Genomic DNA, 26,865 nt, shown 5'->3' on the forward strand with positions numbered 1-26,865 from the left:
TAAATAGGTACCGCTCCGGCGGGAAGGTAAATGGCGTTTCCGTGCACTGCTCTGGTTTGCCAGAAGCGGCTTAGTCATGCTGGCCACATGACCCAGAAGCTGTACGCCAGCTCCCTCGGCCAATAAAGCAAGATGAGCGCCACAACCCCAGAGTCGGCCACGACTGGACCTAATGGTCAGGGGTCCCTTTACCTTTAAGAGCACTGCACTTTTAACAAATTTAGGGCTGCCGTATGTCAAAGTCTGAATGGATATGGGGGGGGGGGTTCCCGAAAGGGCGCTTTGTCCTGGATCAATGAAAAATCTCGGGGTTTTTTTTGGGGGGGGGCGCAACCATTTCCGGATCTTCCTAAAATAAAGCTCAACAATTTTGGGGTCTTCCTAAAAAAGCTTTTTATTCCCTTTCAATCCATATGGAGAAATCACACTGAGAACCAGATCCAACCAAGTCCGATTCATGCAACACTTTTTTTTTCTTTCTTTAGGGAAAATGGCAACCCTAAACAAAGTACTTCATTGAAATCTAGCTAACATGGCATCAGATCAGAATTCAAACACCACCCATCTCTACTTCTCCTCTGCTCTGACCCAATGACACCCTTGCCAGCTTTCTATACGAGTCCGCGGCTCCAGATCACCGGGAACCTTCTATAGCCAAGCCCAGCCGCCCCCTTTTCTCCCCGCCTCCACCTGAACCAAACCACGTGCGCCCCAGGCTGGTAAACAACACGGAGGCGGGGCTCGACGGAGAGCCGCTTCGCGATTGGTCTTCTCCTCCCCGCTGCCCAATGAGGCGAAGGGAAGGGGTGGGCCTCTTCTCGGGCCGCCGCTTCTAAACAGAAGGCGAGAGTTTCGAGACGCTCCCTTCGCCGAGCGCCCGTTGCAGCGTGGGAGAGACAAAGCGGAGCGTGAGCGGCGACGCCGGCGTAGCGGCTCCCAGGGACCGTCGGCTAATTCTGAGCCGGAAGTTGGGCTGCCTGGCCGGCTTCATGGCGCGCTGGGGCGGCGGCGCCTCGTCCAAGGGCCCCGCGAGGGCCGCGGAAAGAGAAGGGAAAGGCGGCGGCGAGAAGGCCCCGTCTGAGAGGCGGAGGCTGAAGGAGGCGGTGGCCGAGCGGCTGAGGCAGGATGTGGAGAGGTAGGGGGAGACCTCAATATGGTCGAGCGCTTTCTTTTAGGATACCGCCCAAAGGGTTGCGCTTATTTTGAGGAAACCAAAGGAATTATTGAGCTTTTTTTAAAGGAAAACCCCCAAATTGTGGAGATTCTTTGTGGGAAGGCCCCCAAATTGTGGAGACTTTTCTTTTAAGGCGGCCCCCAAATTGTGGAGACTTTTCTTTTAAGGCGGCCCCCAAATTGTGGAGACTTTTCTTTTAAGAAGGCCCCCAAATTTTAGCATCACTAAACCCCAGTGTGGCTCTTCCCGTGTGTGGGTTGCTTAGGAGAGGGGCGTGTGGGAAGCAACAGCGCAGGCAGTCCCAACATGCACATGCCTCCACTCCCCAGTGTGGCACCTGCTAATTTTGCCGCCCCCATCCCATTTTCTTCTTAAATCCCCCAAGGTGTTTGTAATGCACGAATAGAAACACTGAAGGAAAAAAGCGCTGCAATTTCTCCATTATAATATAAAGTAAGCAAATAAAGACAGTTATTAGTGTAATTAACTGAGCTTTTTTTTTTTGGAGACTACCAGGCATAGGTGCCAACACCCTGGGTGCCTGAGCACCCACAAAATTCCCCATGAAGGGGCCAGGCAACCAAAAATTTTGGTGCCAGGGCCATGCACGCAGCCCTTTGCACAGAACCCTCTTACCAAGGTGTGGTGATCACTCAGGGTCCCTAGATTTTTCACCGTCTATTGATCCCTGTGCCACCACTTTATTTCTCGCTGCCACCAACCATGCACTACCTGGTACAATACTGAGTCCAGTTAGGGATAAATTGGAACATAAACTTATGTTTATTTATTACAGTTTAACAAGCGTGTGGTTTCATAAACTGTATCGGTCAATTACAATCATAGGGTGCCTATCCAGACCTATAACTTCCGCTACCTGCTCTCACTCACTAAACCACCTCTCAGATATTTTACTTGTCTTCCTAGCTCCTAACTGTTCCTGACTCAGCTTATTTCGCTACACCAACTCAACCTACCCACAGACTCTATCCCAATTTACTCGCACTCCAACCAACCACCCAACGAACTCTCTCCTCCGCCCCTCCCAGAGCTGGTTTTATAGTCCCTCTGACTCCACCCCCTGGGTTCTGATTGGGTAACCTGTTTAACTATTTCACCTCCAGCACTCTCATATGTTAACGTCACACAGGGTTGCTTATTAATGCAATTGTAGAGTTGGAAGGTATCATGAGAGTCATCTAGTCCAACTCCCTTTGACACAGGAATCTCCTGCTTAACGTGGCATTTCAAACTCATGATTCCGAGATTAAGAGCCTCATATGCTATCGTCTGAGCTATTCCAGCTGATGGAATAATTGTTCCTCCCTGGAGACTAATTGCTAGGGCATGCCCTTCTGGGACCTGATTTTCCATCAGTGCTTTGGAAAGAACTTTCTATCAAGGAGGAGGTCGCTTTCCCGAGTCCTCCCTCCAAGCTTCTAATAATTCGCACATAGGCACCAAATGGGTTATCAGACCTTATTGGCATCTTCTCTGGCACCAGCTACAGACGTCAATCGGCAGCCTAGTCTACAGCGTGTTCTCTCCTCCCCTCGGCAGGTTAACTCGAAGATTTATAGGGGCTGGGGAATGCTGGCAGCCAGCCAGCCCCATCACCTGCTCCCACTTTGGGGACTAATTGCTACCACCTGCCTGAGGGGCCCCACCCAGCGATACTTTTTTACAGAATCACTACTTCATGATACTTTCATTCTCCACTCTTTGGAGAAAGTTGCAGTTTTCAAGATTTGAGTAAAAGCAAGGGATGGATGCAGGCTTCAGCATGCTCCAAGTAGGTCCACTGAAATAATGGGGCATAAGTAGTTGTCACGGCTAACTTAAATCCCATTGGTTTCAGGGGGTCTGTTCTTGGCATGTCTGAGCTTCTGTCTGCACGATACATTTAAAGCAGCATCATACCACGTTAAACAGTCATGGCTTCCCCCAAAGAATTCTGGGAGCTGTAGCTGGTTCAGAATTCCTTAGAGTCACTAGGAGACCCGTATTGACCTCCCAGAGCTCCAATTCTTAGAGTAGTTAATTGGTTCTTCCCAGGGCACACTAGGAATTGTGCCTCTGTGCAGAATCTCAGCAAGAAAAAAGCTCCCTGCCTCGCCTGCTCTCTGAAGCTACTGCTTTCCCAGTAGCTAAACAGAAATGAAAAGGAAAGAAAGAAATTGCAAGTCTTGGAATAGCAAGAAGCGGGGACAGAGAAAATATGGGAGAGGAAGCAAGTTTTGCAATGGGCCTGGTTGGTCATATTATCGAACAGCCGGATGTGAGTCCGATCCGGTGCTGGCGCCAGGTTTGGGGTTGCTGTTGGGCAAAATCTCTGTGGGGGACCCTTCTATAAGTTGCTCGCTTTCTTTTCCTTCCAGTGCTCATTTGCTTACACCTTTTCTCAGGGTCTTATCTGTGCAGCTGTCCTGGAGGAAAAGTAAGCAGAAGGCACTGTGGCTTGCTCTTGTCAGCTCACACAGGTGAACAGGACAGCAAGGAGGAATAGGAGGGCACCTCCACAGGTTGGTATGTACCTCAGCAGGTGACCAGTCATCCTGGCTGTTGGTGCCGCCCCTGTTCCAGTTAATTTCAGTGCCACCTACCATCTGGGTATCTTGTTATTGGAGGATGGTATGTGAGCAAGCATAGCACTTTGTTTTAGACATCCAAGAAAGAAACATATTCTGAACTCCATTTTGAGCTTAATGTGTGATGCTCTCTCTGTTGTCTTTCACAGGCTTCTTAAGGAAGAAATCCAAACTGATGTCACTTTCCATGTTGGCGGCGCTCTCTTCCGAGCTCACAAGGGGGTGCTTCTAGCAAGAGTTCCCGGTTTTTTCTCCCATGTTGCTGGAAGAGTGTTAAACAGTCCAAACCATGGTGAAGTTTTGTATCTGGAGAATTTGGAACCCTCTGAATTTAAAACATTCCTGCAGTAAGTTTCCACTCTCACCTGCCCCCTTAAAAAATGTAGTTCGAGCTAGTATTGTGATAGATCTGATGACAGTTAAGAAACTTGTTTTCAGCCTGGTAGTTTTGATAGCAGGCCATCAGTTTGTCCAATTATAATGGTTCTCTAGGCATCAAGGAATGAGCCTGATTCTTAGATTGTGGAACAAGGAATTTGGGAAGAGTGAGTTCTCCCAACCACCCCACTATACGATATGTTAAAAGAATGCTGCCCCACCTTTTTTTTAACACTGTAGATATGAACCCATAACCAATCATCAACATACCAAAATACATATTTTTGATACGTCTGTTTCTTAATATTTGACAATTTGAAATTGGGAGGGAGGAAGCGAAAGTGGAGGTAAAAGGGGTAGCTGACAGAGTGATGGCCAGCAAGTTGTAAGAGTGTACTTAACTGCAAGATGATTTTGGGATAGTCTTAGTACTCATTAATTAAATGGAAAGAGGTGTGCTTTGCATTGAGTAACAATTGTCTGCTTTCTCCATGAAACTGCTTTTTCTCATGCCTACTGGCTACTTAGATGACTTTGTTAAAAAGGTTATTTTTTCATTAGAGATGCTTCTTGTATGTGGTAGAGAAACTCTTCTCTTTCTTAGCATTTTAAATGTTTTCACCAAGGATATATGAAAGAACTATAATGTCTATTCTACATTTTCTGCAAACTTATGCTCACTACTTGAGAGTAAGTGTATGACTTGGGGAGCAACCCTAAGACCCTGGCTATCACACATCGTGGCAATTAGTTCCATAAATAAATTACATACTGTGTGAGAAAGTATTTTTCTTTTGTCTGTACTGAATTTACCACCAATCAATTTTATTGGGTGATGTGGGAGACCTGGAGCAAGGCCTCGGTGTTTGGTCTGGGGGTTCCAGCATTCTCACTCCACCGGAAGTTACTGGTTGCATATCCAATAATTTATGCCCCATTCTTTTTAAATAATTCATAAATTTATAAAATTACTTCAGTTTGGTACCTCAGAGAGGTGGCTGAATGCCCTTGATCTGAGACTCCGAGGCAGTGTTAGAAACTCAGATATATAAGCTAATCGCCAAATGGCACCTTAAACCTAAGTTACGGTTGCCACAATGGAATATCTAGGCACCTTTTTTGCAATTGAATTTGCCATTATTATTATTATTATTTATTTATTTCTATACCACTTTATATTTTAAAGAAAAAATATCTCAAAAAGGTTTACAACACATTAAAAGATCAAATAAAACAACCCAGAATAAAACAAATGCAAGCTTCCAGGAAACTCTTCAGAACCTTCTTTAAGTGACATTTGGCTTTCCCCATGTTTATTTACCTAGTGCCCCATAGCAGAAGGACTATAGGAAGTCGGCGTGGTGTTGTGCTTAGAGTGTCTGACTAGGACATGGGAGATCAGGGTTAAAATCTGAAGCTCACTGGGTGACCTTGGAGTCAGTCGCGACCTCTTAATCTGCCTCACAAGGTCATTGTAGAGATTAATTGAGGAGGATGAACTCCTTGGAGGAAAAGGTGAGATGTAAATGCAATAAATAAGTAATTCTTCTGACCCGCTTAAGGAAGCTGGAGGGGCCAGCCAGATGGAGCGGTTATTTGCCAACCTCCACATGGTCCCAAATGGACCAGCGCCTGGTGCCTGGCTAATTTCTGAGGTCACCAAAGGGTGGTTTAGCTTGTCCTGAGGTTGCCACCAAGTGTGCACCTTTATTTTGCTCCATACAAGTGAATGGTTCCAATTGCTGTACAGATGTGTAAAGCCCGCCAGTGTTGGGGATGCTAGAATCCTCCTTGTGTTCCTAGGTGTCTCTGCACAAATCCAGCACCTAGGAGAGCTCATTACAATATAGAGGCTCCCTTTGTGGCTGTGCTGAATGTTTCACTCGTTATCAAGACTGGGTAATTTGGCAAAATCAAGACACGTTCTTAGATAATTTTCTGGTTCTTTAATCCTCTCCTTTAGAGGATTGGTGTTCTCAAAGGATGCAGGGCAGGTCATTTTTTATGTGGCCCAGAAGCCAATTGCTACATGAAATGCGCGAGAAGCGGGATTGATGCTTTTATTGCTCTTGCTGAGTGGGAGTCTCTTCTGTTGACAGGTTTCTTCAACTGAGGTTAAGTGACATGGCCGCTGAGAGCCCGTGGTATATTGGAGAACTGCATATTAGACATTCCCTTTGTAATGTAAAGAGTGAGCAGCATATTGCTTAATTAAATGTGATCTTCAGGCCTGCAGGGAAGAGGCTATGCTAATTCAAGCTACTTTTTAGAACAGACATCCTACTTTTACAGAGATTCCCAGGGAATACCACAGTTTTTGATTACCAGATTATTATTATTTGCCCATATTTAGATGGGGCAAAACAGTAGTTACATCAGCTTTACAGGTTAGAGGTAGAAGACTGTGAATTCCTATTTTAATTTTAACCACCCTGCTGTAATTATTCCCCATTTTCCTACTTAAAAAACATAATCCATTCCATTTCTTACCCTTCCGTCTTGTAAACTTGACAATGTTCTGGCTTTTAGTAGGACCTGTGCAAATCTAAGTGTGAATGCCATTGGCCGTGCCACCAATTGAAAAGGAGAAATGCTGTTCTCACTGTACGTACAGCTTGACAAGTAAAAGATTTTTGTCAATTCCAATTAGCAGCTGCATAATTGAATGAATTGGCGCAATGCAGGAAGCTTTGGGAAAATAGAGCAATGGAATTTTTACTCTTCCCAACAGACAGCAAAGGCAAAGGTTTGCATTACAGCTGTGTGTGTGAAAATAATTCCACCCTGTATTCTGAAATACAAATATGCAAAAGCTTCCCAAAGAACTTTAGTAAGGAAAAACCAATAGATTGACATGACTATCGTTCAAATTTAGCATTCCAATATATATAGCAAATAAGCTTATTTATCACTAAAAAGAATCTCTTGTGAATATGTCTCCTTTCAGCTGAATGAAAGTAATTTTCAGTATATTTGCCATCTCTCTCAGTTTGACAGGCAGTTTATCAGGAGCAGGTACTCAGTTGGTTTTCAATATTTGGAAACAAGTGTTTTTGCTGTGGTCATTAGCAAAGAGTTCTGTTTTGGTTCTTTGTACCAAGCCTCTGGTATTAGAATGAAGAGGCAGGATTTTGAAATGTGTGAGACTTTGGATTTGCATTTTATCCACATTGGAGAAATTTGCAGGTGTAAAATGATGTATTCTTCCCAACAATTAAATTTTCCCTCTTTGGGAAATAGAGAGGTCTTGCTAACATTGCCAAGTCATGCAGGATATTTTTTTACACAACTGGAACTGAATCCTGACTTCCATTGGCTTTTATCACAGGAGTACTGCAGTGCAGCAAAAAAAGCTGTGGTCAGAAACTATACCACTGTACTAGGATGTGCACAAGAAAACTTGTAACATGGGGTTATGCAAATATTTGCAAGTCTAGGCTCTGATCCTTATCTACACCATAACATTAACAGAAATTGTAAATGTTGGTAATGCTGTAAGGTCTGATTATATTGTTAAGTTAGCCCAGTTTTGTTGAAATTGATTTCAGTCTATTTGTATAGTTTACTTTTGTGACTCGGAGTCTTTAAGCGTAATTGAATTTCCTTATCGCTATCTGTAGCTTGCAAAATGAAACAAAATCTATATGAGGAAATAAGGATTTTTATCAGTTTCAGCAGCTATTAGAGGCAGTAATCCTATTTCTGGATTTTTAATTTATTTTGGGGGCGAGAGGGTATCTTCTATTTCATCCTTGTGTCCTTCAGTAAAAAAAAATTGTATTTAAAGCTTTGTTTTTCAAACGCCCGACTTATTTTAATTCGTCTTTGAAAGCAGTTCTTTTATTCTGTCTTAATTGTTTTCCCATTCTTCAAATGTTCAGGAAGATAAAGCTTACAATGCAGTCCTACATATGCCTACTCAGCATGGTATGTAGGATTGCAGCCTTAATTTCAAATCTGACATTTTTAGTGAAAAGCGTTTGCAGTTGGAGCCTCGTTACCCCATATAATCAACATCACCAAAACCACAAATCCAACTTACTTCTTTGAGTCTCTAATGGGCTTTGTCTATTGCTGGTGTCCTCCTGTTATAAATACAGTAGTAACTCGGGTTACAGACGCTTCAGGTTACAGACTCCACTAACCCAGAAATAGTACCTCAGGTTAAGAACTTTGCTTCAGGATGAGAATAGAAATGGCAGGGCGGCGGCAGCAGGAAGCCCTATTAGCTAAAGTGGTACCTCAGGTTAAGAACTTTTTCAGGTTAAGAACGGACCTCCAGAATGAATTAAGTTCTTAACCCGAGGTGCCACTGTACCAGTTCCTGACAACAGATTGTTCCTGTCCATCTTAACTTCTGGTTATCATCAAGTTTCTTGGTAGATTCACAAGGCATTTACCCGGTAAATAAATCCTTTATTTGCACAGCGCTGACTTCAATAACAGCGCAATGACTCCCTTTATCCAGAGCTGCTGGTCACTGGCGACAGCCTCTTGTTACTCTTTCCTACCCATTGCACCCCTTCACCAGCCACTGAATAGCTCCATCGGTTAGAGTGTGGTGCTGATAATGCCAAGGTTGCAGGTCCGATCCCCATATGGGACTGCTGTGTATTCTTTCAGGGGGTTGGATGAGATGATCCTCAGGGTCTCTTCCATCTGTACAGTTCTGTGATTCTGTTTGGGACAGGTTGGTCTGACTGAGGGACCGAGATAGAATCATCTGCTTTAGAGCCCTACAGTAGCAGCCCGTGTGATGGGGCACAGCTGCCTTCCGAACAGGGCTGTCCCTGCTGCTTGCCTGGGTGTGCATGTTCAGGTGGTGGGAGCACTGGCTTGGTTCTGCTAGTGCAGCTGCACAGTCCCAATGTTGCTGCTCCATCTGGGTGATCTGCAGTGATCAGGAGTGCAGCTCAGCCTCACCATGGAGGCTGCTCCTAGGACCTACAGTGGTACCTCGGGTTAAGAACTTAATTCGTTCTGGAGGTCCGTTCTTAACCTGAAACTGTTCTTAACCTGAAGCACCACTTTAGCTAATGGGGCCTCCCGCTGCCGCCGTACCACCGGAGCACGATTTCTGTTCTCATCCTGAAGCAAAGTTCTTAACCTGAGGTACTATTTCTGGGTTAGCTTTGTCTGTAACCTGAAGCATCTGTAACCTGAAGCATCTGTAACCCGAGGTACCACTGTATTATTATTATTATTATTATTTATTATTACTTCATTTCATTTCTATGTTGCTTTATATTTTTAAGAAAAAAATCTCAAAGCGGGTTACAACACATTAAAACATCAAAGGAACCAAGCTGCAATAAAACAAAGTCAAATATAAAGTATACAGTCAAGGCAACATAATTAACAGTAAAAACAAAAACATTATCTTAAAGATTTCAAAATAAAACATTACAAAGGATGTCAACTATAGAATATGTATCTTATACTGTACATACAAAGTTAACAGACAAAAAAATCTTAAACTTTTCGTTTAAAAAAACCAACTTTTATTTATGCAGTTTTAGCAGCTTTTATACACACATTGTACAGTATCCATCACTCCTCTTTTTGGAGTCTCTCTGTGGCATTCTATGGAAATCTTGACTTGCCGCATATTCTAATATTTCACCCATTATCATCTCAAGTCTTCCTTTTTTGATGTTATCTGCTGCTCATAGGTTAACTTGTACTTATAAGTTAAATCATATATTGTACATTCTAAGATAATTTCCAAAACACCTCCACTTCTCTTTAACTTGTCCTTATTCCTTAGTTTTCATGGTCATGGTTACTAATTCTGTGTATTCGATCAATTTGTTTGGCCAAGTTTCCTTCGTGGGTATCTCTTCTTTTTTCCATTTTTCTGTATATACTATTCTAGCTGCAGCAGTCGCACACAGAAAGACATTGAGTGCCTTTTTTGGAATGTCATCGCTTATCATCCTATGAAAAAGGCTCTGGTCTTTTGGGAAATGTGAGTTTTATGATCATTTCCCAATACTCTCTAGCATGTTTACATGACCACCACAAATCAGCTTTAATATTAAATATCAGTATCAATCTTTATTTTGGTCACAGACCAACATAAGGTAAAAGCATACAGATAAACTGAATACATCAGACTTAAAGCAGGTAAGGGGTAAAAACTAATCATCGGAAACATTGCTAAATAAAGTCAAATATAAAATGCAAATAATTTAAAACGGCATAATTACCAAGAGAATAAAATACTATCATAAGCATAGAACACATCTGCTGCTGTTGCTGCCAGTCCTGCCAATGGTGGTTCATGGTGGCCGGTGGCTATAGAAGCTCAGGCTTGGTGGCCTGGGTCGGTGCTAAGAAACAACCAATATATATTGGTTGCGTATTGATATTGGCTCCAATGTGTCACCTGACCTCCACTGAGCAGAAAGCAATAATACCATCTACAGTGCTCCCCCCCCCAAGAAAAAGAGGTGCAGGAACTCCCACCTTTTGGAACGGACAACCCAAAGTTGTTGAGCCTTTGTGTTTTTAGACAGTCTTTTTTCTTATAAAAGGAAGCCTGTGTCCATGTATGAATTTTCTGAAAGGCAGGACTTCTGCAGGATATATATATATTTTGCATTAGTAGCTGCTATCGGGAATTGGTCTGCTCTAAGAGAGTGAAGGTGACATGGGTTGTTTTCCACAACACAGCATCTTGCTCCCAATGTGCTTCAGTTGTTGTGAGATCGGTGAGTGCTGCCTCCCGTGGCTAGGTCAATGCAGCAGGGAATACTGCAGCGTTCTTGGGCAGATACGGAGAACTCCACAAATATTAAACATTTATTAACCTGGCCAATTATAATAGATTGAAACGTACGGAGCACTCGCACTACTTCAAAAAGCACAGAAGCTTCTGAGTTGCATTAAAATACAGAGCATGAGTACATAGTCTGCCTGCTTTCTCAATTCTGCTGTATTTCTGTCCTCCTTTTTATATAGACATTTCAGCTTCCTGTCTCGAGCAGCTTCAGAATGGCTGGTATCGTTTAGCTTGTTTACTGCTAAGGCTGTCATTCCTTTTAGCTTCTGTTCTACATGCTATTTTTAAAGCTATTGTTTGTTTGTAATGGAAAAATTCAAAGTGATGTATACCTTGGAAGTCTTAATGCTGTTTTGTTTTCTTCCTGCTCCATAATAAAGATGTCTAGTGTAGCTCTCAGTCTAGCAGATCCAGAAGAAATTCTAGGATCAGCTATTTTGTGTATGTGGAAGGTCCATAAGCACAGGATTGGATCATGGGGCCATTTAACACAGCATTCTCTTTCCTGCAGAGGCCAATTGGATGCCTCTGTGGGGCACAGAAAACCAACAACTCTCCCATCTTGTTGTTCGCCTCTCCCACCTGCAGTAATTGGTATTTACTGCCACCTTTTGCTTCATCCGCCCAACACTGTCCATTGGGCTTATGCAACCCAGACTTGCCCTGCTAATATGCACTATGCTGGTGAACCATCCCTTAACGTTGTCATCATCTAGTGTCACTTTCATGGCTAAATTTCCTCTATGTACATTCCAGGTCTGCTGCTAGGAGTCTTCAGTCTGCAGACAGCAGAAGTTATGGTCCATGCATTCCATGCTGCACCTTCTGCAGAGAGGGACTTGGATTTCTAACTCAAAAGCTACCACATCTTGCTGCAAATGTTCTGTAACCATGTAAGACAGGGGTCAGCAAAGTTTTTGTGGCTTGGGCCAGTTCACGGTCGTGCAGATGCTGCAGCAGGCCAGAATGCGCACACACATGCATGCGCAAATGCTCTTTCCGGTGCAGAGGAGGCATGCACAGCTTCGCAAAAGGCAGTCCCCGCTCTGCTCTGACCAGTTTAGTGCAGCGCACGGGAGCCGACCAAGCGAGCGACGAGGTCCCCAAGCGGGCGGTGGGGGTCCATGGGCCGGTTAAACGACCCCCATGGGCCGCTTGTGGCCTGTGGGCCTTAGGTTGCTGACCCCTGATGTAAGAGATCTCTAAGCTGCCTGCTATATTAGCTGGGGCAAGTATATGAAAGAAGGGTCATTCTGGTAGGAGCAGACTTTGGTAATCTTTCGTAATATGGTGCTCTGTACAAAGCCAAAATTTGACACTTCTTCAACTATGGATCTTCTCAAATTTGCACCCCCTTGGCTGGGCCCCTCCACTCAGGGGAACCTTCCTCCCCCCCCCCCCATCACCTGAAATCCGGTGTTGATTCCGGACTCTTTATTTCTTTGGCTGAAATGTTATGCTTTCATTATTTCAATTGAAACCTTAGTTAATAATCCTGTGCTCTTAACTGGAGGAGATTCTCTGTAATCTTGTCTCATCCCATGTTAACGCCTTTTGTCTTTTTGGCCTGGTTGCTGCAAAAGTATGTGTTTAACTTGAGGTGGATGGGATAGTCAAAGATGGAAAGTTGGCAGCATTTCGTTGACCATCTCTTTCTGATTCTGAAATGCTCTTCCCCAGAGAAGCTTACCTGCTGCCAAGAATGATATATTTTTAGTGCCACATTAAATTGACTTTAGATTCTTTGGGTCTGTTAGTTTTTATGCTTTATTTATATTCAGTTTCTTGCTGGACTGCTGGTGTGTGTGTGTGTTTAACAGGATCTTTGGAGAGTTTTAAATATTGTTTCTATAGGTTTCACTAAGTCTTTGGGCGGAAGAGCAGGGGAAGGGAACAGTGAGATGCACTGCTGTTCTAACCCAAGAGGCCTGAGGTAGCCAACATGGAATCTTTCAGGTGTTGTTGGATTCCAACTCCCATCAGCCCCAGCCAGCATGGCAGGTGGTCAGGGATGATGGGAATTGTAGTCCAACAACATCTGGAGGGCACTATGTTGCAACAGTTGGTAGCTTTTGCATCATATGCGTCTTTTAGGGTGAATGGGGTGCTGTTTTCTCCCCAGGTTTACTAATCTGCTCCAGGTATTTGGATAAACTGCAAGGTGCTTCGTTTTTTTAGAGATGGAGACAGCTTGTCAAATGTGCGTGGAGAAGTGCAAAGAAGAGAAATGGGTGTTTGATTCAGAGGGAAAAGCACATGTCATTTGGGGGGTAGTGACTGAGGGAGGCTGAGTTCACAAAAACATGGCACTGACCCCCTATTTAAAGGTGCCTCTGTATGCTCCCAGGAGTTTCGGGTGATCTTACAGAAAACCTGCATCTTGTCTTTTTCTGCAGAATGATTTGTAATTCAAGGCATGTGGGTAAATAGTGATTTAAATAAAAAAGAAGGTTGACCCCAGTGTCTTTAGGTAGAGTCAGACCTGTTTTCCCAAAGCTGTTTCAATTTTCATGGACCAAACACAACTCCAGAATCCAAAGAGGAGGTATGTGATGCTGCTTCTCCTCCCTCTTCCAGCAAGAAGCATTCCAGTTGGAAAAGCAGGAGAAGAAGGATTCTTAAACAAAAATGGGGGAGCAGATTTTGTGGGGTTAAACTTTTAAAACGACAAGTCCTCTTCCCCATAATCCTAGAGCCACCTTAAGAGAGGGGAAGGAAATAGACTTTGTTCTTCCCTTCCCCAAATGCTGTAAGGTAACGGTAAAGGGACCTCTGACCATTAGGTCCAGTCGTGGCTGACTCTGGGGTTGCGGCGCTCATCTCGCTTTATTGGCCGAGGGAGCCGGCGTACAGCTTCTGGGTCATGTGGCCAGCATAACTAAGCCGCTTCTGGCGAAACCAGAGCAGCGCACGGAAATGCCGTTTACCTTCCCACCAGAGTGGTGCCTATTTATCTACTTGCACTTTGACGTGCTTTCAAACTGCTAGGTGGGCAGGAGCAGGGACCAAGCAATGGGAGCTCACCCCGTTGCAGGGATTCGAACCGCCGACCTTCTGATTGGCAAGTCCTAGGCTCTGTGGTTTAGACCACAGCGCCACCCACGTCCCCCAAATGCTGTACTTTCCCACTTCCTATGGGAGGAAGTACGTGGGTGCCCTTGGGGGACTTGGTCTGTTGAATAAACCTGTGCCCCTTGGGCAATGAGAATCAAACTTGGACTTGTCTTCACAGCTTGCAATCAGTTTATTGGTCATGCTAGAGTGTGACAGAATATGTAGAAATGACTATTTCTCCTTTCCTGCATAGGCCAAAGTCATTATTTGTTTATTGCGTGTTGGAAAGCCTGTCAACCCCACAAGTGATGATCAAGATTTTAGCAGTCCAGTCAGCGTACTCTCCCAAAGGGGAGAAGAATTTTGCAATCTTAATTTAGATGACTGTCTGATAACGGAGTGTTACAGCTTCCAGGCAGGAAGATTATCTTGTATTTTCCTGGAATTATTATAAATTGACTAATAAATACAGACAAGTTTCATCTGATTGCAGCGCACAGTTTAGAATGTCTGTCTGGAGGTTGTTTTCAGAACAGATTTGGACAAGAGTGTTTATGCCTTAAAGGACACAGCATACTCTTTAACACTCCATAAATTCATGCATATTGCCAAGCAAGTCTTTCAAGGAAATAGTTATCTGGAAGTCTCCCCCCCCCCAAAGTAGCCTGAGTTATTTAGCTACTCAGAGGCTATCCTGTTTTTCTTGTTTTTTAAACACCCTTGCCCTTTCTGGCTTTCTTGAAGGTTGCATTTTGTCTGTCTTGTTGTAAAAGACTTTGAGAACTGATGAGGCTGTTTTTGTTATCATTGGCAGTAAATGAACACTTTAGCGGGGAAAACCAGGAAGTGATCCAAAGGGCTGCTCATTCTAAGTCTACATCACAGGATCTTCAAGTTATAATCTGGCATGTTTGGGTCACGCTTTTTTTCCTGTGCATATCCACATGCACCTCTATTTTATGTACGTCTTCTCTTGCTAGGTCTGCTTGAATCTGATTATGCTGGGATAATGTGGTTTTCTTTCCAATGCACAGATGCGAGTTTGCTTTTTAAATAGGCCAGAAAGTAACACAGGGGAAAAAAGCAAACAAAAAATGGTTATAGATGTAGCATAATCTTTGTTGCATGCATGGACCCTCCCTGTAGAATAAAAGCAGTGGCTTTCCACTTTTTCAAGCAGGGATTTCTCTCCCAGCCTCACCTGGAGATTCTGGGAATTAAACCTGGAACTTTTGATCTACAGTACCATGGAGGTGTGGCTCTTCCCCCACTATCAAATCTGCAACAACTAGTTTCTTGATCGGCAATTTCCTTCGTCAGCCACTTTCAGAGAGATTGGGAACGCTGGTCTGGTCTTGAATTGCCCATCCTTTAAAGCTGCCTTTTTTATTTCTAGAATAACAACTAAGAAGCCAGATGGCAGAAGCTTCATGGACCAGGTTTGGTTCAGGGATGTTGCATTGTAAAGTACTATTTCTCTAGCAGATGTGCTATTAGGAAAATACACTTTTAAGTTGTACCTGGGAGATATTTTTTCTCCTGGTTGAATTAACTTGCGATAACTGCTGTTTTTAAAATGTCTTGGATTTTTGAGTACTCTGTATATTAAAATATAATTAGGTTTTAGTGTTTGGCGCCAAATGATTGAGATGGAGGGCAAGTAAAGCAATGTACTGTGGTATTATTCGATTTCGATTGTAGGGCATGGTTCTGTTTTGCTACTTGTTTTGGACAACTACTTAAGGATAGGTACTGTTAACTTCACGAGATCTGGTAGTCAAAACCACATTTTGAATTATGCAATGCATAAAACTTTCTATGAAGTCTGATCCTTTGCAGGCGTCCTCAGAGGCAAGTCCCATTGAAGTCAGTGGGACTCCCTTCCAAATATATGTGCATGGGATTACAGCCTTGCTCTCTCTTCCTAGGGTCGTGTATTCATCCGGAAACGTCAAAGAGTCTGAGCAAGCGATTCTCAAGAAAGAAATATCAAAGCCTAGCTCCACAAAGGAACATGAAAGTGTGGACGTCAGCAATCTGCAGAATGGTGAAATATTCGCTGGACAGTGCCTAGAAAATCATGAAAGGACATCTGGTTATCAGTATTCCTTAAGCGGAGCCCTAGAAACAGAAGCTGCTGCTTCCCCTTTTATTGCAAATGAAATTCCTGGAGAAGATGCTGCTGCTGCTGCTGTTGATGCTGAAGGCAATGCAGTTGTGTCAGGTGAGGTTAAACCGGTGGCGTTTGGATTTCCTTTTGTTACTTAAATGCCAGTGTGGGTTTGTTAACCATCTGAAACAAGGTTTGCCGCTGCTGCGCTTGCAATGTCGAGTTTAATATTCTTCGCTGTAACTTGGCTCCTGAGTAATGAGCCTTGCGTTGTTTAGACAGGACTGTAGGAATGTGTAGCCACAGCAACTCTTACACCCACCTATTGTGTAAGAGCGGAGATGCTCTAGTGCCGAGCATTTTGTGGAATTACGGAGTTTGCTTAAAGCATTGTTAGCCCACTCTTCCGTTGGAAAGGTACCCTGAGGCTCACACAAGATCAATAAAAACAACAACCAAGGCAAATTGTAAGCCTGCAGGCAAGATGTAACAGTGCAGTCCTACACATGTCTCTTCAGAAGTCCTGGTGAGTTCATCTTTCTCCAAAGTGGGTTTAGGATTGCAGATCATTTCCCGGACATGAGAACCGCCAGTCCATAATGCCTTTGGGCTCAAGCTCCGTTTATTGACCCTTATCCATCCCACAACTGTTCAGATTAGGGCCAGGCGATATCTGGTTTTCAACATTGTGATATCACCAGCTAGACACTGAGATATACCCATATACCACCATGTCTGAAATAAGGATGGAGCTATGTTGAGGCATTGGCTGACACTGCAGTTTTCCCTGCATCATGATTTCTGCTGGTGCCTACTCTTGTGATTCGCTGCCCCTTGCAGAAGGCAGGGGAGAGGTGAGCCGGCAGAGTTACCAGGGGCTGCAGGAATCGAGAGAAGCATTGGCTGGCTTTGCGGTTTCCCCCACATTGTGATTTTCGCGTAGTGCACTCCCACACTGTGATTCGCAATATATTGCCAAGTCAAAAAATTATGAAACTGATATCACAATATGGGCTTCAAACTGATTTTGGACAATATATGGATATATTGCCCAGCCCTAGTCCAGATCATGGACAGCCTCCCCTGACTTAGCTGTTACATAGAAATAGGGCAGGATGGCATGAGCCCATTGATGACACTTTGCCCCCAAACAACTAATGACCACACCTGGTGGCTTTATATTGGGAACAAGTGGTACAGCATAGTGCAAACACTATGAAACTCATGATCCCAGTGCTACTCTTACTGACCGGACTGTGAATTAACATCTCCAGGGGAGGCCTTGAGGGTGTTCTGGATGCTTGGGGGAAAGTCTCAGGGTATATCCCTGTCTATGGAATAAACTCCCCTACAAAGTGCAGTAAGCGCCAGTGTTAACATTTGTCAGCAAGTGAAGACACACCTCTTTCCCCGTGCATTTGGGAGGGATTGAGGTTTTAGAGATGTTCAGAGATCCTTTTTTATTACCTGTTTCCTATGTTACTGAGGCTGTATATTTTATTAATGTGAAATTCCACAGAGCTTCTCTTTTAGGATATGTTTCTATTTCAGGACCTTATGGTGGAGGATGGTCTCATAACAAGTCATTTTTCTTTGTTCCAGATGATTCTAAAATAGAAACAGCATCTTGCTTAGGAAAAGACCTATTGATGCTCTGCAAGAAATCTTGGTTTTCGGATCTTACTATATGGATTGACAGAAAACAATTTCAAGTGCACAGGTACTTCAAGAGACTAGCATTTTTTTTAAAAAAAGAAGCTTATTGCGTTTTTCGGGTGGGTGGAACAACTTTTAGAAATGTCTGTGGGTTGTATCTAATTAAGCTATATTTGGAGTCAGTGGAGTAGACCCATTGACATTAATGACTTAGGTTAGTCATGTCCATTAATATCAGTGGGACTACTCTGAGTAGGTTGCATTGCATACAGTCCAATATGTGTGATCTTCGATGGAGAAGAGCTAATCTAATACTAGATGAAAACTGGCATTGATTCAGCAACAGCGTGTTGAGTTTTTAAATATTCCCCTCCTGCAAGAAAAGCTTAGTTTAGCGAGCGAGAGAAAAAGAATACAGCTGTCTTGCTCCTTAAAGCTCTTGGTCCTCAAAATAAATAAGCAAACTGTTACCAGAATAAATCATATTGAAAAAATTGCAGAGTGTTAATAGCTGAATTACTGTTAAGCTGCAGATCTGCCCTCAAAAGAGGTATTTCCTCATTTGGAAGGAAGATGAAAGATCTGTGATGGGGAAAAATAGTGGTGTTCTGTGTTCAAAGTGGGAGAAAACCCCAGGTGCCTAAGAATTTGAGATATTCTTCCAACCTTGTTTTGTGGATAATGAAAATGAATTGTGGATTAGCTGTTAACTGGAGGCATTTCAGAATGGTAGCATTTTTCCACATTCTGTGACAAATCGGATTAAATTGCCAGGGATCCTGGGAGAAATAAGTATGCAGTGAGCAGACACGCATTAGTAGGTAAAGGGCAAATAATTTCAACCTTTTGTAGCAGCTTTCCTAAAATAAATATTTGTATCTAGTAGAATAATGTTTACTCCCCCCACACACCCCACCCTTCCATCTCTCAGGGCCATTTTATGTGCCAGATCTTGTTACTTTGCTGCTATGCTGAATGGGAGCTGGGCCGAAAGCTCTCAAGAGCACATCACTCTTCAAGGGTAAGTTGTTTTGCAAGTCGTATGGGAGCAAAGGTAGGCAATTTAAAATCACTGCAAATGCGGAGCAGCCATGCTGCATACCAAACAATTCAAATTAATCTGTCCTGACTCTCTTATTTGGTGCAGTGTATTTTGAGCAACAGTCCTAAATTTGGGTTAGTGGGAAACCTCTGTGAATTGAGAACCTGCATCTATCTATTTGCATCAAACCATCAACTGGAAGAGTTAAAAATGGGAAAGTTCTGCATTGCAATTAAATTCAATGAGCAAGTAACGTCCCTTCTCTGCTTTTAGCATGACTTGCTGGCCTGTTAGATGGGTAGTAAACAAATTATAAAGGGAATGTTGGAAAGACATTGCTGTGTCTTGCCTCCCTGGAACAAATTCTTTGTAGGGGAACAGTTAGGGGCAGAGGTGCCAGCTTGTGAGGGTGACGAGGTTGGGCAGCGTCACACGGGTGAGCATCATGCCTCCGACAGCACTGATATGTGTCAGCACTGATAGAAAGGCTAACGGGAACCCATTTAAAACCACAATTGCGATGCTGGAATAAGGGTATCATCTCTGGGGAGAGGTTTTTCTTGCCGCCCATGTCTCTCCCAGCGCCCGGGGATGTTATTGGGGTAGGTTATGTATGGGGGCACTGTATTCCTACTAGTGCTATCGTTATGTGTGAGACCACTTGGCCAGTATATTTTTTTGATGAGAACTTGGTACAGGGTGTCTATCAATTAGTGCTTGTTGGCAGGATTGTTGCAGTCTATATGTAAATTGAGATTTTTTTTCCTAGGGAGTGGTTACCCCACTTAAATGACATTACAAAATTGCATATCCTGGTTTAAGGGAAGCTTTAGTTAGCCTTGAGTCAGGGCTGGCAACTACTCAACCATACTTGGGAGTTGGGGCCTGGTGCACCAGCGAGGAGTGCAGATTCTTGAGGCTTTTCCCCATTTTACCTGGGAGCTGTCACTGGGCTTGTACGGGTCGCTGTAGGTCTAACAGTTTAAGCAGGTTTTTGTAGCCATTTCTACAATAAGAGCAGCGCACATGGCGAATAGCAAAGCAAGCTGACTGCCTTGGTTCATGGATTACTTAACACTTGACTGTGGATTAAGAATTACAGATTCATAAAACTCCAAATCTTCTTTCCTTGTCGCCTTAGAAAACGCATTAACTGAGCATTCCTTGTACAGGTGCGCTGACTTTTAATTTGTGCAATATTATACAGCCTTCCCTTTGAATAAGATCCATCTCAGCATAGTGAGATTTCCCTCTGAGTAAACATGAGGTTTGCTGCGCACATCTGTGGGGATATAAAGCTGTCATTGTACTGTGATGACGAAGTGACAATAAAAACTAGCTTTCTTCTGCTCTTACATATGTTGAACATGGTTCTGTATACCTGGTGGTATGATGCTGGATGCTTTTTTTTCTCAACTGACATCCTAGAACTTTTGATTGCTTGGGAGCTTGGGGACACTTCTTGATACAGCCGAGTCAGATGCATCTTATCTGCGATAAAGCCTGTGACCGCTTTTCCTATTGTCCTGGCTGGAAGTCAGGCAGCACCTATATTTCTTGACAAGGGGGCGTCTGTTTCACCAGCGTGTCTCAGTTGTAACCAGTCTCAGTATTTCTGATTATGGAGCTTAAGACCCGTTGATCCAGTTCAGCAAGAATACCAAATCATGGTTTTGTTCTATGACAGGCATGTCCAACCACAAGTTGGCTGTGATCTACCAACAAGTATCAAAAAATGGCAGTGATCTACCAACTTCTGAAGTCATTTGTTAAGTAAATAAATGGATGGATCATTATTTCACAGATACAGTAGCTATGTTTGGATATCATTATGACAGATCCAAATAATTACTAGGTGGACAAGTAACTAAACAAGTGAGAAAAGTCAAACTGTATTTTTATATTACCGTATTTTTCGCCCTATAGGACACACTTTTCCCCCTCCAAAAATGAAGGGGAAATCTGTATGCGTCCTATGGGGCGAATACAGGCTTTCGCTGAAGCTTGGAGAGCGAGAGGGGTCGGTGCGCACCAACCCCTCTCGCTCTCCAGGCTTCAGGAAGCTATCAGCAAGCCTGGGGAGCCCGCGGGAGTTCCTGCGGGGCTCCCCACGCTGCGGATAGCAGCCTGCCGCCCGGCGCGCAGGATGCCCTGAAGCAGAGCGCGCCGGGCAGACATCGGCCAGCCCCACAAGCTCGGGGGACAGCGGGGAGGCGCAGCGCGCCATCCCGCTGTTCCCCAACCTGTTTTTTTTGGGGGGGGGAAATAAAGGGAAATTTCCCCCCCTTTATTTCCCCCCCCCCAAAAAAAATTAGGTGCGTCCTATGGGACGGAGCGTCCTATGGGACGAAACATACGGTAGTGTGCACAGATCTGAGGAGCCAGCTTCTCTCTGTCTCTCCCCTGTCAAAGGGAGCTGCACAGCTGATGTGGATCCCAATAGTGCCTGCCCACACTAAGCCCACCTCCCCTTTTCCAGCAGCATTGCGCAGACTTCTCCCCATCTCCCTCTCACCTTCCTCTGTCTCCCAGTGCGCGCTGCTCAGGGTTGCATTGCTGTGGAGACTGGCGGCGGCTGCATCTGAGGTTGCAGAGAAAGGCCCTGCGATGGACCAGAAACAATCCCGCGGTCCACTGAGGGCTCGCAATCGACGTGTTGTACATGGCTGTTCTATGAGAACAAGTCTGGAAGAAAGCTTGGGCTTACATGCACCCTTCTCTTATGCACACAGGGTGATTAGTGTGTCATTGTTTGCAAACTGGCCCAGTAGGCTTCTGTGCTTGCCCCACAAATGAGGATTGCAAGCCCAGATTGAATCTGGGGCCACCGTGGCAAATCTTCTTATACACTGTCCTGCCCTTTTGTAGATTTTCCTGTTGCTGTTATAAACGTTTGAGAGTACAGTGCATATGGCTTATCCTGAAATAATGAAAATGCTGTTTAAGAGACCAGCTGTCAAGACAGCAGGGCTACTCGTTCGTGCTGTTTTTATGGCTACCTCATGCGTTCGCATGCAGCTAGACAACTGTGTTGATTTTTTGTCATTTAACCCAAAATAACTAATTTCACTTTTATTGAATGTTCCTCAAACATATTTAACGTTGCCACATGTTGCAGTATGTACAGTTGTTCCTGTTTATCCCGTTGGAAGCTGTACCCCAAAATGCAATCTTAATTCTCAGGAACACAGTGGGTTGCGTTCTGAGTTGCCCTTCATTCTCAAGAGGGCTCCTTCCACTCTCGGAAAGCATTCTAATTCAGCAGAGGTGCTAGCTGCAGGAAGCGGGTGGTGAGAGAGAGAACTTTTGCTGATTCATCATGCAGTTCTTGATGGTCCTCTGACCTTGCAGGGAAGACTTAAAAGGGCTGCAGAAGGAATTTGGTGAAAATCGCCTCTTCAGTGATGCCACCCTCTGGGTGGCATTCTAGATCCATGCAACCAGCGCACGTGTTTGTGTTCACTACGATAAAATTGTCTTTGTCCCGCTGCAATAAAATACACATTCCTCAGTACTTTTGTGTATTCTGTATATTGACCCCTGACTTACTCTGTGACCCTGACAAGCATGGTCCAGATTAGATTGACAAGGCAAAGGTAGTTGGAGAGGACACTGGGTACATCAAATGAGTTAACAGCTGTAGAAGCTACTTGGGTGTAGGGTTTTCCCACACACATCTCCCCCCCCCCCCATAATTCCAAAATATTCCACATATGGCAACCAATAGAAGCCCCCACCAATGTGTGTATGCAAGGAGATGGGGTAGAGGGAACTTTTTGCAGTAGTAGACCGTGTTTTGGTATGTGTTCCGAATCTTCCTGTTATGTCTGTATCTGCCTCTGATCTCTGGAGGGGCTTAGTTTTAATCTCTTATAAAAGGCATTTTAATCTGCTGAAGATTTCTTCGGAAAGCCTTAAAAATAAGTACCACCCCTGCCATTTTAGTGATGGGGAATCTCATAAAGATAATTTAATCTTTAGATCGCACAATCTTAACAGCACTTGTTCCTAAGCAGTGTTGGCACACTTGCCTGGGTGGTTAGCAAATAAGAGGCTTCAGGGTTGTAGCCAAGGACTAGATCGCTGGAGCTCTTGTAAAGCTGTTCTTGTGAGAATCCAGCTTTTCACATTTTTAGCTGTTGGGGAATGTGACCCATGTATAATTTTAGATTGCATTAGTGGTATTACTTTACCTTGATGCGGTTTCGTTTTATAATATGACAGGGCTCGGTGAACCACTTAGGGTTTATAAAACGTGAACCACCTATTTTATTTCACAGATGCTGGTGTCTGTAATGATTTTTCTTTCTGTTTTGCAGCTTAAACCATGTAGAGATGACTGTCGTTTTGCATTTTATCTATGGAGGAGTTTTGGATTTCCCAAACAAAGCAGATGCTGGGTATGTGTCAAGTTTTGTTATTTTTAATTGCATACCATGCCTGTTCTGCTTCCACCATTCCACATTAAAATAGAAAGTATGTCACAAAGACTATAAACTAAAATGGCAAGAGTGCCAGAAATAATTATTATTGCACTCTAATTATGTTTGAAGTACTGCAAAAAGGGGTGTGTGTCTTATTTTTTTGGCAGCTGAGCTGGTGGGGTAGTAGTGATGAAGGATGCTCTGTGGGAAGGAGGGGAAATGTTTGGTACTTGGGTTACTGTTTATTGCTGCACTATGAAGGGTCTGGAAAACCTGCCATTTTTATTCATCTCACAAAACCCAAAATCCCATCCATGACCTTTGCCCTCTTTAAGTCCTCCTCTTCCTGGATGCTGTGTAACCCTTTTGCCAAGCCTAATGACTAGTCACCACATTCAAAGTGCCATTTCTCCATTATATGAAGACGTGAAGGAATGCAGCAAACTTTGTAAAGCTAAGCAGATGTGGGTTAGGTTTGTTCTTGAGTGGGAGACCATCTAGGGAAGTGGATAACATTTAGCCATCCAACCTCTGCTTGAAAACCTCCGAGGAGGAAGAGTCCATCACCTTCCAAGGGAGTCTGTTCTGCTATCAAATAGCTCTTAACCATCACAAAGTTCTTCCTGATGTTTAGTCAGAATCCCCTTCTTTGTAACTTGAATCCATTGGTTTGAGTCCAACCCCTTGGAGCAGGAGAAAACAAGCCTGCTGAATCTCAGGACCACAATTACCTCAAGGATTGCCTTTCCCTATATAAACCAACTGGGAGTCTGTGATCATCATCTGAGGCCCTTCTTCATGTGCCTTCTCCATGAGAGGGTGGCAACACAAAAGAAGGCCTTTTCTGCAGTGGCTCCCCACTTGTGGAATGTTCTCCCCAGGGATGTTTGCCTGGCACCTTCATTATACATCTTTGGGCACCAGGCAAAAACATTCTTCTTCAACCATGCCTTTGTTTGATACCCTGTGGCCTTTAGAATGTGCTTGGGGGGTATTGTTTTCTTTTGTGTTTGTTCTATTTATTTGAGCTTTTATTTTCTATTTTCATCTTGCGAACTGCTCTGAGATCTTCGGATGAAGCGTGGTATATAAATGTAATAACAATAATAATAATCTTCCATGCGACAGCCCTTTAGATATTTGAAGATGGCTATCCTATCTCTTCTCAGTCCTTGAACTTTGGTAATGCCTTTTGCTTTGCTGTGAAAGGATAGAGAGGCCCCATGTATATGCTGGAAACTAGCCACCCGTACAAAAATAAATGTGCATTCATTGTTCTATCTACTTTTGCCTCTGGCCTCTTCTGTCACTGGCGTGTGTCCCCAGAAGGCTGCTAAAAAGGGACTGAAAAAATGTTTACTGCCACAATGTATAGCATGAATTACCAATCTGAGGTTTATATAACAGGGTTGCAAGGCTTACACCTTAATTTTTTACTGGTATACTAGATCCCTTCGGAAATGTTGCTGTACTTGGCTTTCAAAAAAATATGAGTGGTAATGCAGTCATTTAGATTCACTTGTCTTAATGTGATGCAGATTACTATGGAATGATTCCATTATAAGCAGGATTATCTTCTGTATAATTTTTATTATTACTTTTACTCCAGTTCCATACTGAACATTGCAGACATGTATGGGCTAGAGGGCCTAAGAGAAGTAGCTATATATGTTCTGAAAAGAGACTACTGCAACTTTTTTCACAAGGTGTGTTCCAATGTTTATTTTTTTCTATTTTGACGATAGCAATAAAAGCCAAACGGCTCCAAATTCTTGATCAAATCTTCAGTCTAGGTATTGCAGGCCAGAGTGTTGAGTTGGAAAGCCCTTACTGTCTCTACTTGGTAACTTTTTGTAATTGATATGCTAGAATTATAAATAGGAATAAAATACAAATTTTAAAATGGATTTAAAAGTTGCTTTAAGCAATTCTGAGAAAGTGGAATAAAATGTTCCTTAAATACGTGAAGTAGGTGTAAGATCTAAAATTTTCGTTGTTCACGGAAACCATTTTTCATCTATAAATCAGGTTGTGCAAAATGTACTACGGCGAATGTGCGGGATATTTTTTTAGATTGGTGGTTTCCATCTTGTTTCTTGGAAGTCTCTTAGGGCTTCCTTAATGAGAAGAACAGGTGCAGTGGGCAAGCTTGCTTTGAAAGGCAAGACCCTTTGCCCACTGCTACCGAGTTTTGTCACAGTTTGTGGCTGTGTTCTTGAGTGCACTCTTAGTACATACTCTCGGTGTGATGCAGCAGGCCTGGCTCTGGCGCCCCACATGGGTTGAATTCAAAATCCTCCGCAATGCATGGAGTTTCTGAGACAGACCTAGGTTATATTGGGGGGGATTTATCATTAGATAACATGATGTGGAAAGAGTTCCCCAGAAGTAGGAAGTTTGAAAACGTATCATTTTAAGAGAAGCAGTAAGCATGCCCAGCTGCAGAATGAATAATGAAATGTTGATTATTATTTTTTGAAGACTGGATCAGAGTGATCCGGTTTGTATACACAAATACAAGTGATTTGTTTACTGAAAGCATTTCCTATTGCAATTAGCAACTTTCATATCTCTCAAAGGTTCTAAAAGTACAGTAAATATGCTTATATCTTTACAATTTTAGCCTGTGCCTGGGAAGCACCAGCCTGTTATCGAATGTCTAGCTATTGCCCATTCGACAGGAGCGGAAAGCCTTTATGATGCTTGCATGAAGTGAGTTAAACTATTTTGATTCTTTATTTCCTTCATCGCTTTAAGTTTTGAGAAAACTGTTGAAAAACAGCAGGCGTGTATCGTTTCTTAAACTCTTTGACTTGTAATGGGAAAATACGTTGCAGCTGCTCACATATGTGATGGGACATCTGATGGGTTGATTTGTCTAAGCACGATATTTCCTTTGAACAGGTGGATGGTACAGCATTTTGTAAGATGTTGGTCAGAGAAGAGCTTTGCTAGTTTATCCCCTGAGCTTCAGAATAATTGTCTTAGCATGTTGATAAACTCTTTGGTAAGTCTGTTTGCTTGTTTTCAAATAAAAAAAAGCATTGACACTAATGCAGAAATCAACCTGCCTTGATTTCACTTCATGTACCAAGGTGACAGTTTTGTTTCATTGTGTCTTAAGATTTCCAGCCTTGGTTAATATATAACCTCTAGTGGAAAGTGTAGCTGTTAGAAGACTTTTGATACACCATTTCGAATTAGTATAATTTTAGTGGTGCTAACGTCAGCATAATTTGCTATTGGTTTGTGTATTTAAATGTTCTAAGCAATCTTATGATGTTAAAAACATAACACACCATTCAAATAAGAAGTTTGATTGATCATTAGGCTGTAACATTGTTATATGTTGAAATAGAGTGTAGAAACTGCATATTCCGTGTTGCTCAGAGCACATATGTATTGTTTTAAGAGTCCACAGAATGCTGCCCATCTTTTGATGGAAGCCAACCGGCTGATCGGGAGTCTTCCCCGAGTGAAGTGGACTGAAACAGCTCTTCTCTTGGCATCTAGACTGCAAGAAGAGTGTGTAGCATTTATGGTGGCACATTTCCCCGACGTAATACAAAGCGAGAGCTTTTTTGCCCTGCTACAGGTAAAAATCTATCTGATTGATGCCAATGTTATAGCAACCGATACCATAGGCTGGGATTAG

General features: G+C 43.3%; 1 protein-coding gene across 7 annotated transcripts in view; it reads left to right on the plus strand.

Moving 5' to 3' along the window:
• Window positions 1-811: 811 nt before the first annotated feature.
• BTBD8 (BTB domain containing 8) overlaps window positions 812-26,865 on the plus strand; it is a 41,975-nt gene continuing 15,921 nt past the window's right edge. The window contains exons 1-10 of one of the 7 annotated variants that reach the window (XM_083510883.1): window positions 812-1,135; window positions 3,912-4,109; window positions 15,907-16,202; window positions 17,691-17,808; window positions 18,676-18,765; window positions 23,106-23,186; window positions 24,820-24,916; window positions 25,834-25,922; window positions 26,115-26,217; window positions 26,623-26,805. In XM_083510883.1, the coding sequence (XP_083367009.1) occupies window positions 990-1,135; window positions 3,912-4,109; window positions 15,907-16,202; window positions 17,691-17,808; window positions 18,676-18,765; window positions 23,106-23,186; window positions 24,820-24,916; window positions 25,834-25,922; window positions 26,115-26,217; window positions 26,623-26,805 (1,401 nt within the window). In that variant the 5' untranslated portion in view covers window positions 812-989. Of the gene's footprint in view, window positions 1,136-3,911; window positions 4,110-15,906; window positions 16,203-17,427; window positions 17,449-17,690; window positions 17,809-18,675; window positions 18,766-23,105; window positions 23,187-24,819; window positions 24,917-25,833; window positions 25,923-26,114; window positions 26,218-26,622; window positions 26,806-26,865 lie in introns of those variants that run through there. The other 6 variants (XM_083510884.1, XM_083510885.1, XM_083510888.1 and 3 more) reach the window with 6 other exon arrangements.

The sequence above is a fragment of the Podarcis liolepis genome (genome assembly GCF_965112155.1).
Source record: "Podarcis liolepis genome assembly, chromosome: 6".
NCBI classification, from domain to species: domain Eukaryota; kingdom Metazoa; phylum Chordata; class Lepidosauria; order Squamata; family Lacertidae; genus Podarcis; species Podarcis liolepis.